The sequence below is a fragment of the Colobus angolensis genome, unplaced genomic scaffold, assembly GCF_000951035.1.
Source record: "Colobus angolensis palliatus isolate OR3802 unplaced genomic scaffold, Cang.pa_1.0 Scaffold34, whole genome shotgun sequence".
NCBI classification, from domain to species: domain Eukaryota; kingdom Metazoa; phylum Chordata; class Mammalia; order Primates; family Cercopithecidae; genus Colobus; species Colobus angolensis.
The window spans coordinates 7,956,069-7,967,143 of record NW_012116710.1 but is presented as its reverse complement, the minus strand read 5'-3'; the positions used below and the strand labels follow the sequence as shown (position 1 = coordinate 7,967,143).

The window sequence follows — 11,075 nt, the reverse complement described above, 5'->3', positions numbered from 1 at the left end:
TTTTTTTTTTTTTTTTTGAGACGGAGTCTCGCTCTATCGCGGGGGCTGGTGTATTGTCGTTCTCTTGACAATTCTTTTACAGAGCAGAAATTTTTAATTTTAATGACACAGAACTTACCAACTGCTTCTTTCAAGAACTGTTCTTTGGGTGTTGTATCTAACAAGTCATCACCAAACTTAAGGTCATCTAGATTTTCTCCTGTGTTATCTTCTAGAAGTTTTATACTCACTTTTCATTTAGGTCTATGATAAACTTTGAGTTAATTTTCGTGAATGCTGTAAGGCAGCTTCTAAGGGGGGCATACTCTAACTTCCTTGAGAGTGGGCAGTGACTGTGAAACTCTTAACTGGGTCTTACAATGGACCCCAGATCCATCAGGAGAGCCCCACCTTCAGAAACGCATAGTGGAATGTGTTTCATGCATACACGGAGAAGAATATGCAGTCATATGCTCACATGCAAGCCTGCACATGATCACACACATGCATATGGTACGTCTTCATCCAGAGTTCTCCCGGCATTCTCTGAAAGTGGTTCTCTCCTTCAACTTCTTCATTAAGAGATACAATGACAGAAAGTCATTAAAATTAAAAACTTCTGCTCTGCAAAAGAATTGTCAATGGACTGACTGTGTATATCCATTCATGTCTCACTGTGTCCCTGTACTGACTCTGAACGGGCCACAGTGGCCTTACCTGGTAGTGAGCTCGGACTGCACCATGGTATTCAAAGCGTGCTGAGTAGGTGAGAGTGTGGGCAAGTGTGCAGTGAAGGTAGGACAGCCGCCCTTCAGGTCTCTGGAAAAACCCCCAGGACAGGGATGTTCAGGATGTGTGATGCTATACTAAGCTGTTTTACATAAGGTAGGGTGCTTTTTAAGAATCTGTCCAGAGGGCTATGGACACAGATCTGTGTTCAAAGATTTTCTGGATGCTTATGTTTTGTGAGACATCAGATAGAGACAACTTTCTGAGTCTCAGCTTTGTCAGGTGTGCTGTTCCCCTTCGCAGAAGTTTGAGGCAATTAAGTGAGGTGAGCGTGCAACGCTTTCTGAGCAAAGCTGACATGGAGGTACTTGTTCAGGAAATAAGAGCTGCTATTATTACTACTCTCCATAGCATACTGTAAGGTTTCCCTTCCTCTCATCCCAGCTCTGAAGGACATCATCAAGGTGAACTGAGCCCCTTCTGTTTCTTCTCTTCCCTCTAACCACCTAGTCTTCCTTTCCCCCACCCTGCAACCATTCTTAGTGCCGCCCCTCCCACGAGCCCCGCCCCCGGCCCCGCCCATCAGTCCTGCCCCAGCACAGCCCTCCCTCAGCGGGGCAGGAAGCTCATGGTGTAGTTCCGTGGGATCGTGGCAAAGCCCACGTGTTTGGGGGACACATCGATGTCCTTAGGCGACTGAGGGGACTTGAAGCGGAAGTTCTGCATGATGGTGGTGAGGAAGAGAAAGAGCTCCATTCTGGCCAGGCCTTCTCCGAAACAGTTCCGCTTTCCTGAGGAGGAGAGGCGGGAGGGGTGGAGGTGAAGCCCACTCTCAGTGCAGCCTCGCCCCACTACTGACCTCCAGCTGCGGCTCTCCCAGGGAGGAGGGGTGGAATATTATGGCCTGAGAGACTTTCAGAGAAGCCTCAGTTTCTTTCTATAAGAGATGTAATGATGGTGAACCAATATTGATATATTATTACTAACCAAAGTCCATAGTTTACATTAGGGTTTACTCTGTGTTGTACAGTTCTATGGGTTTTGAAAAAGGCATAATGTCACGCATCCATCAGAGATGGATGATCCATGCCAGGTGTAGCAATGGGAGATTTAGATGCCCCTACCTGTCAGACACACTTGCAAATATGACTGCTGTGCTGTGCCATTATCTCCTTTCAGGGATCTGAAGAATCTGCTGTGTGACCCTAGACAAATAAATCTATGGGGAAAGATGTTTCCTTTCCTTTTACCTGGGCGCAGGTATTGGGTGCTTGGTGGTTAAGGTAGCATCAGCTGGTGGCTCAAGGGTAGATTCTAACAGGAACTTCCAAGCTGGAGAAATACCAGGCTACACCCCAGAGAGGGGAGCTGGGTGAGGGAGGCACCTGCTGGTGTGAGCAGTGGCCTGGCGGCAAATAGTGGTCTCTTACCGATGGAAAAGGGCAAAAAAGCATCACTCTTCTTAAACTGCCCCTTCTCATCCAGGAAGTGCTGGGGATTGAAGTCCTGGGGGTTGGAGAAGAACCTGGGGTCTTTCAGCACAGAGCCCAGCATAGGGAACACTTCAGTGCCCTGGTAGGGAGGAGGAAGGTGTGTGTGATGAGGCGGGTTGGGGGATTGGTGAAAGTACACAGGGGCTGGAGGGGGGACCAGGGTGCCCCAGGTAAGGGGAATTGGCAGGCATGGGAGTTGGGGACCTCTGAGGGAGGAGCTTTGGGGGATAGAAGGTTCATGTCTCTGAAACAGGAAGTTTGGGAGACATGGGGTCCATGTCCTGCTAGGCAGTGTATTTGGGGTACCTGAGACTTGTGTCCCTAAGGCAAAAGGCCTCACGGAAAGGGGGCTCCTGTTTCTTAAGACAGGAAGTTTGGGAACATGGGGTTGATTCTCCTGACACAAAGAGTCTGAGGAGATGCAGAACTCAGGAGTCTCTACGTGGGAAGGTGGAACGGATGTGGTGGTGGGGGAAGTCTTTTTTGACTGATTGAGGGAGTGGGACAGGGTCTAGAAAGCTTCTAATGGGGGTGGGATGCTGGGGACACAGAGAGAGGCTGGATGTCTCTGTAGTCTGAGTGGGGTGGGGGACAGCACCTTAGGGAGGAAGAAATCTCTAAACTTGGTGTCCTTGATGACCCTGTGGGCCAAACCCATGGGGATCACATCTCCAAATCTTTGGATCTCGTGGATCACTGCCTCCGTGTAGGGCATCTTGATCCGGTCCTCAAACTTGGGCTGCTGGTTCTTGCCGATCACTCTGTCAATCTCCTCATGGACCTTGGCTTGGGGAGATGGGGGAATGTGTTTAGGTATCTAGGGGTCTCAGAGAAGGGATTATAGTCCGAATAGGTAAAACGGGGTGGATGACATGGCTCCACCAATGACATGGAGGTAGACCACTCACAACAGACATCAGTGATTCACATTGTTGGAGCAGGATCCTGTTAACCAGGTTGTGCCAAAATCACAGGGAAGGCACAGGGAGGAACTTAGGGGATGATCCGGAGAAGCAGACAGTGGGCACTCAGTGGGCTTGGGACAGGAGTGGCTGACAGATCACTGCAGACATTTTCAGTATTTTAATAGCCAGTGAGACTCGGCTGATTCCTATCAGCTGAATATTGCCCTGTCTCTGGACAGCAAGGCACGTCTCAGGGTCCTGGGATCTGGCGCAGGTGGGGACATTGCACCAGGGTCAGGGGAGTTTTGAGGGTCTGGGACCCTCCACTTCCCTCCCCCTCCAGCCTTACCCTCCACCTCTGGATGCTTCATGAGCAGCAGGAAGCCGTAGCGCAGGGTGGTGCTGACGGTCTCGGTGCCTGCGAAGAAGAGGTTCAGCGAGGTCAGCACCAGGTTCTTCAAGTGGAACTCCGTGTTGGGGTTCTTCTCCTCCTGCAGGGAGAGGGGCCTTTAGACCAAGCTCACTTGCCGTGCTCTTGGGGCCCTTCTAGGGCTTTTCCTTTGAATCTTCCTCTCTTTGGTCCAGACCAAAGGTGGAAAGAGGGATCCTAGATCTGCCAGACTCGCTCCAGGTTCCAGCCCTTGCCCTGGCTGCTGGCTTTGCCCAAAATGCTCTTCCTTGTCACCTTCTTTACCTCGCTGACCATCTGTCCTTTAAATATCAACTTAGCTGTCAGTCTTTTTTTCTTATACAGACTTGGTGTTGCTAAGTTGCACAGGGTGGACTTGAACTGGGTTCAAGGAATCCTCCAGCTTCAGCCTCCTGAGTAGCTAGAACTGCAAATGCACATGACTATGCAGGCTCATTGGTTAATTTTTTAAAAAGTAATTAATTGTTTTGAGACACGGTCTTATTCTGTCACCCTGGCTGGAGTGCAGTGCCATGATCTTGGCTCATTGCTGCCTCTGCCCACCCTGGGCTCAAGCTATCCTCCCACCTCAACCTCCTGAGTAGCTGGGACCACAGTCATGTACCACTATGCCCAGTCATTTTTCTGTAGTTTTTGTACAGACGGGGTTTTGTCATTTTGCCCAGTCTGTTACTTTTTTAATGGTAGGCATATTTAGAAAGATAATGATGAAGGGAGATGAAGAGAAAGTAGTACAGAGACAGCAAGATGAAGAGTCAGGAGAAAAGAGTTTTTCTAAGAAACAAGCATAGAACTTTAAGCAACAGCATCCTATTTCTTCCCTAAAAATCTTGAAACTTACTGTGGAGGAATCCCCTCCCTTGATCCTTTCTCCCTGAGCTTCAGACTCCCTAAAGCCTTCCCACATGGGAGACTGACGTCCAGATGGAGGTGGAGACCCTGTAATGTAAAGCCAGGCCACCTGTCTGCAGAGGTGTGTCTGATAACCAGGGCATGAATGGTTATAGAGCACAGTGGGTAAAAGCACCAGCTTTAGGCTCAGAGACACCAGGGTTTGAGCTTGGGGGACTAAGGCTTCCTTATTGTGTGACCTCAGTTAAGACACTTCAACCCTCTGGGTCTCAGTTTCCTCATTGGTACAATTGGGGCCATGACTGAACCTCCTTCAAAGCTGTTGTGAGTGTTCAGTGGGGGACTATCTTAAAGCACTTAACACAGTGCCTGGCATTTGGTAGTGCTGTAGAAGTGCTTGCTCTTCTAATTCATGTGCACAAGTCCTGCCTGTGGGTGAGGGCTCAGTAGATGGAACAGCAGTGGTTGATATAGTTGGGATTATGAGGATTTTTTTTTTTTTTCAGAATATTGCTGTGTCACTCAAGCCAGAGTGCAGTGGCATGATCTCTGCTCAATGCAACCTCTGCCTCCCGCGTTCAAGCAATTCTCCTGTCTCAGGCTCCTGAGTAGCTAGCTGGGATTACAGGCGCATGCCACCATGCCTAGGTCATTTCTGTATTTTTAGTAGAGAGGGGGTTTCACCATGTCGGCCAGGCTGGTCGAACTACTGACATCAGGTGATCCACCTGCCTCGGCCTCCCAAAGTGCTGGGATTACAGGTGTGAGCCACTCTGCCCGGCCAATTGTGAGGATTATTATGATGAGGGCTAATTTCAATGGGCCTGTGTTATCTGCCTGCCCCACTCCCAGCCTGATTTTCCTCTGCCTGGCTTTGCACCTCCCCGCACTGGCTGCTGGGGTGTACCTCCTGCATGCGGATGAGAAAGGAGTCGATGAAGTCCCGTGGGGAATTGGGATCCAGCGTGCGCCTGTTGTGCTCCACCTTCTTGGCTATGAAGTCCTCCAGCCCTTGCAGCTCCTTAAAGGCCTGTTGCTGTGGTCCTGGCAGGTGTTTCATCAGCGAAGAGAACATCTCATAGAGCTGGGGTTGCAGAGAGAGGATGAGAAGGGAAGGACAGTTGTCAGGGGGCAGGAGCTGATGGGAATGGGACTTGTTTCATAGTAAGGAAGGAACTGAGTTAAAGGCATCTGTCCAGGTGTTTAGGTATTTCAGTGGGGTTGGATGGGAACTTATATCTAAGTTTTCACATGGGTTAGGTGCCAGGGCCACGTTCTAGGAATTTCAGTGAGAAGAACTGAGGCATATATCTAGGTTTCAGGTATTTAAATGAGGCTGGATTGGAGCACACATCTAGGTGTTCAGATATTCAAGTGAAGTTGAGTTGGAAGACACCTGTCCAGGTGTTTAGCTATTCAGGTGTGGTTGGTATGAGGGGAGTATCATCTGTCTAGGTATTTAGGCATTTAAGTGGACAGGGGACAACTATCCAGATACTTACTGGGTCCGGACTGGGGACTTTTGTTCAGGTGTTCAGGTATTAAAGTGCAGCTGGTGAAGATGTTAAAGTGGAGGGGATACCTGTTCAGGTGTTTATGTATCCAAGTGGGATGCATTGGGAGCACCTCTGTAAGGTGTGTGATTGCAAAGGGTTGGCGAACACTTACTTGGGTGTCTGGGGAATAATCTGTCTAGATATTTATGTGTTTGGGGTGTTGGTTAGGGCAGCTGTCCATGTTTTCAGGTATTTAAAGTGGGTGAAGTAGAGGGTGCTTGGCCAGATATTCCAGTGGGCTAATTTGGAACATTTGTGTAGATGTGAAAAGAAGAACTGGGTAGGGAGTACCTGTTAGAAATTACAGTAAGTTGGGGATGGGAACATGCACCCAGGTGAGAGAGCTGAGCTGAGGGCTTGCATCCTGCTGGCAGGCTCTGTTTTGGGGAGCATCTGTTGAGCTATTCGGGTGTCCTTGGAGACTGGGTATTGTGCATCCGTCCTGGTTTCTAGTGCAACTATATAGTTGTCCAATAATGGGGGCTGATTTTGAGAGGACACTATCTGGAGTAGGGTGGGAGTTTGGGGCACCTGTCTCCAGGTAGCGGAGCAGTTGGGCAGGTTGTGGTAGGGTCGTCACGGGTCGGGCTGCAGCCGGTTACCTGCCCCGCGGAGGTTGCCGTGAACTGGAAGCTTCCCAGCATCATGCGCAGCAGTGACAGGAACTCTTTGTCCTCATAGCCAAAGCGGTCCCCAAAGACAATGGAGCTGATGACATTACAGACCGTGCGGCTCAGGAAGAAGGTGGGATCAATATTGGCGCCTGCGGATGTGGCCAGAGGAGAGGATTGGGGAGAGAGTCAACTCAGAGGTCCTAGGAGAGTCAGAATTCCGGGAGGCAGGGCCCTGTTGAGCCAAATTCCCAGCGCCAGACTCCAGGGCTGGAAGTGCGGGGGCCTTTCCCCACCTAGTCCCCATCCTCAGGCAGAAGGCGCGGGTCCCCGCCCTGGGCGTTTTCCTGCTCCTGCAACCGCCCCCTCGGGGTGCTCTGCTCACCGCGCGTGTCCCGGAGGGCCTCGATGAGGAAGCTCGCCTCCTCCTGGATGCGCTCCTCGATGCCGCGCTTGCCCACCCCGAAGTCCCGCAGGGTGGCGATGGAGAAGCGCCGGAGCTGCTTGGCGCGCGCCCCGTTGCTGAACACCACGCCTGGGGAGGTGAACGTGGGGATGGAGGGAGGTCAGAGGGTGGCGGGGGCAGGAGCAGACCAGCTCCAGGGGGCTCCCCAAGGGTGGAGCCCAGAGGGAATGGGGTGGGAGAGAGATGGATTCAGCAGGAGTGCCCAGGAGAGCTGCAAACTCAGAGTCAGAAAAACGAGAGAGGGAGGGAGAGAGGAAGAGAGAGAGAGGGAGAGAGAGTGAGAGAGAGAGAGAGAGAGAGAGACACCCTGGGTAGAAAGAATAAGATAATCAGAAGAGAAGCAGACAGCCCAGACAGACAGATATACAGAGAAACAGAGGGATACACCGACACTCCATGGAGGAAGGGAAGGAAGTGGGGAGAGAAAAGAGAGAGAGATTGAGAAAGAGGATGGGAGAGGGGAAGTGAGACATGGGGAGATCTGGGAGGAGGAAATAAAAATGGTGAAAGATTCTTAAGCTGAGCTGGAGAAGAGAGAAACATACAGAGACAGAAACAGAGAGGATCGGCAAGGAGGACAAACTGTTACTCAGAGATGGAGGCTGGAGATGTGGAAGTAGGAATACTGTGAAATCCTAAGACAGAGGAAGAAGTGGGAGAGGGAAGTGGAGAGAGGGGAAACACAGAGAAGCACAGAAGCTGAGAAGGACAAAAAGACAAATGAAGACAGAGGACCAGGGTTGGAAAACAGAAACCCAGGATGTCCTCAGAGATGGAGAGAGAGGGGAAAGAGGAGACTCAAGTGAGGAGAGAACGAGGGGCAGAGAGAGGCAGGGAGGAATCAGGACAGGGACGCTGGAGACAGGTGAGGGACACACAGGGAGGGGCCACAATGAAGGGAGAAGGGGAGAGAAGACCAGACCGGGGGCTCTGCCGTAGCCTCCAGTGGGCAGGAGAGTCAGAAAGAAGCCTGGGGACACTGAGACCATCCCGTCCCCCTGGCCACCTTCCCCCTCTTGGGCACCCCCTCACCATAGCCTTTGAAGAGCCAGTCGAAGGTGGCCTGCTCGCCTCGCCCGCTGAACTCCTCAGCCTGGTCCACCAGAGCCTCCCTGACGGCATCATGTCCGCAGAGCACCACGACCCGCCGGGGCCCCAGGTGAATGGTGAACACGGGGCCATAGCGCTCACTGATCTGATGGAGGCGGGTGGGAGTGGTTAGAGGGAGCAGCCCCCACTCTGAATGGACCCAGCACCGAGATGTCAACTCCTGGGATCCGTCACCCCTAGGTTCTCACAGTCAGGGAGCTGGACATGCAAAGACCCTGTCTTTCCTGGCTAGGACCCTGATGCTGATCCTCCAAAACTCCCTTTCATAAGACTCCAGTCCACAGTGGTCAACCCCCTGCCACAAAGCCCCAGCCAGCTGGGCAGCCCCCGCCCCATGCCACCCATCTCCCTGCCTTGGGACACCTTCATGAGGGAGGTGTACATCTGCTCTGTGTTCAGCTGCAGGTAGTTTCCAATGAAGGGCAATGGGGTGGGCCCTGGAGGCAGCTTCCCCTTGCTCTTCCTCTGCTGCCAGACAGACATCAAGACCATCACAGTCAGGCAGGCCACCAAGGCCACCAGGAGCAGTCCTGAGGCGAACATGGTGGCAGTGGGATGATAGATGGTGACGGCTGAGGTGGTTTGCCTTTATACTGCCTGAAAAAGAGGGGTGGACTTTGGTTGATTATATAATCACCTCATTTCACCTCCCCACTACACCCCCCACCATGAATCCCGCCCAGCTTGGGACACAGTCAGCAAGGGAGGAGGAGGGGGACCCTGGGTAAGCTGAACAGGGAGGGGAACTGCAGAATAAATCTGTGGTACTCCGGGAAGGGTGCCCTAGGGCTGTGGATTTAGGAGGGGGCAACAGATAAACTGTAGAACTAAGGAGTTTGGAATATTTGCATAGGGGAGCACCTGGACTTTGGATTTTGGGTCTGAGACTGAGAATGCACCTCAAAGTTGTGGACGTGGGGGTTCCTGGGGAGAGCAACCCAAAGGTCTGTGTCTTATTAAGGTGAGATGGAAGTGTGGCTGTGCATTTGGGGGTCTTCTGGTGAGGAGGATGCAGGGTTAAGGGTCTCAGGACGGGGGATTCCAGACATATGGACTTGAGAGTCTTGGGGCTGGGAAGACCCTGGGCTGTGGGTGTGGAGTTTCTGGGAGGAGGAGTGTGTAGCAAGCCCAGCAGCTCCTCCCAGAAAGCCCAGCAGCCCAGCACCCCGCCCAGGGGCTGACTTGATTTTGCTTTGGCCCAGAGCTGTCTCTTGATGCACAGAATCGTCACTGGAACCTCAGAGTGAGGCCAGGATGGGTGCCAGAGAACCTCCACTGCACATCTCTTGTTGGGAAAGGGGTGGAAGACCAGAGCCATATTTCAGGGGAACTTTCCCCACACCTGGAGAAGAGTACCTCGAGTTATCAGTTGGCAGAGGGATTGGCCAGGTCTGGAGAAATAGTAATAACAACCCCCAAATGGTGGAAAAATCTCAAGTGTCCCAAGGGTTGTAATTTACAAAGACCTCCACTCGTTTCCAACCCTGATCCTTAGGGAGACCCACTAGATTGATTGTATCATCCCTATGAATATTATTATTGTTATTTATGTTTCTCATTTTATATAAGGGTCTACAGAGGACAGAAAACAGACAGTGGGCAGGGGACATGCATGAGTGGCCCTGAACGCCCGTCTCTCCTGCTCTGCTTCCTTAGTTCCACTTTGTGGATTTGGTTTTACTGCCAGTGGAAAGGGAGTGTTTGGGAAGAGAAGATCATGTCTGAGGGTGAGTTAAGTCTCCTTTAAGGGTGATTCCTGCTTTGTCAGGGGCTACTACTATTAGCAGGCAGAGGGAACAATCGCAGAAGAGATTGGGGTAAACTCCAGTGTTAGGCACAGAGGCAGATCCTGGGGTGGGTGGGAGTGGAGAAGGGATGAGTAGCCTCCTGTCCTTCCCTCAGGGAAATTCTTCCTTAGTAAACAGGATAGTTACCCTTTGGTGAGCACGGTCGCATATGGGAAGATCAAGTCTAGGTGTGTATTATCTGGTCGAATCTTCGTAACAATGAGGTTGGTTCATCATCATCCTCAATTTGAAGATGAGCAGATCTAGACTCCATAAATCCTCTTGAGTGAGATCACACAGGGAGTAAGTGAGGGAGCTGGGATGTGAACTCTCTCCTCATCCGCCTGCAGTGACTGGCCTAGATCACCTTGGGAGTCAAGTGCGGGCCAGGCTTAGCAGGAGGTGGGTGCTGAGACTGGCATCAGCAGTGGACACAGGGATGACACTGGCGGGCTCTGATATCTGCATCAGGTACGACCCGGGAGGGGAGGCATCGTGTTGGCTTTGGGACTGCCCCCAGGTGTGCGCGAGGATGGGAAACAAGTTGGCACTGAACTTGACAGCAGGAGAATATTAAAGTCATGTTTGGTGCCAAGAGGGCTCTGTGTGTTGTCTCAGGTGTCATTGAGGGCATATGAATGCCCTGCTTCTAGAAGGCATAAGAGTGGCACCATATAGGGTCTGAAGTTGGTTCCAGTGGGCTCTGACGTGAGCATGAGGCAGGTGCTGAGACTGGTCCTATGCAGGCCTGAGATGAGCCTCAGCCAGATCCTGAGAGGGGCCCCAGATGGCCACAGGACAGGCTCTGATGTTTGGAGATTCCAGGGCTGCACCTGTCCTCTGGGTCACCAACTTTGGATAAGTGGAGGTGGGTGAGGTTGGCACCCCAGGACTGACATCTTGCTCCAAGTGTTCCGGGATGCTGAGTTCTGAGACCTGTGTGGAGGGAACAAAGGTCAGAGAACAAAGCGGAGAGATGAAAGTTGTTTGTTGATTTTGGAGGGAAACAAGTGGGAAGGAGGATTAGCACCAGCTGGGCAGATATCAATCCCTCTAATCCTGGTCACCAGCCTGCACCTGGGCTGGCCCCAAGCCTGGGTCCCTCCTTTTCCTTCTTGTTTCTTAGAAAGGTGGGAGATAGGAATCTGGGGACTCTG

At 51.8% G+C, this 11,075-nt stretch overlaps 1 protein-coding gene across 2 annotated transcripts; it reads right to left on the bottom strand.

Annotated features, from left to right (window-relative positions):
- Window positions 1–1,317: 1,317 nt before the first annotated feature.
- LOC105519196 (cytochrome P450 2A13-like) lies at window positions 1,318–8,709 on the bottom strand. 2 transcript variants are annotated; one of them, XM_011952501.1, is made up of 9 exons: window positions 8,495–8,709; window positions 8,054–8,216; window positions 6,941–7,090; window positions 6,547–6,707; window positions 5,296–5,472; window positions 3,456–3,597; window positions 2,800–2,987; window positions 2,139–2,280; window positions 1,318–1,499 (listed from the first exon to the last, which is right to left on the bottom strand). In XM_011952501.1, the coding sequence occupies exons 1-9, from the start codon at window positions 8,672–8,674 to the stop codon at window positions 1,318–1,320; spliced, it is 1,485 nt and encodes a 494-aa protein (XP_011807891.1). In that variant the 5' UTR covers window positions 8,675–8,709. The 2 variants fall into 2 exon arrangements, with proteins under 2 accessions (XP_011807891.1, XP_011807892.1); XM_011952502.1 differs by lacking the exon at window positions 8,054–8,216 and having other exon boundaries at window positions 8,485–8,674.
- Between the last annotated feature and the right edge of the window lie 2,366 nt (window positions 8,710–11,075).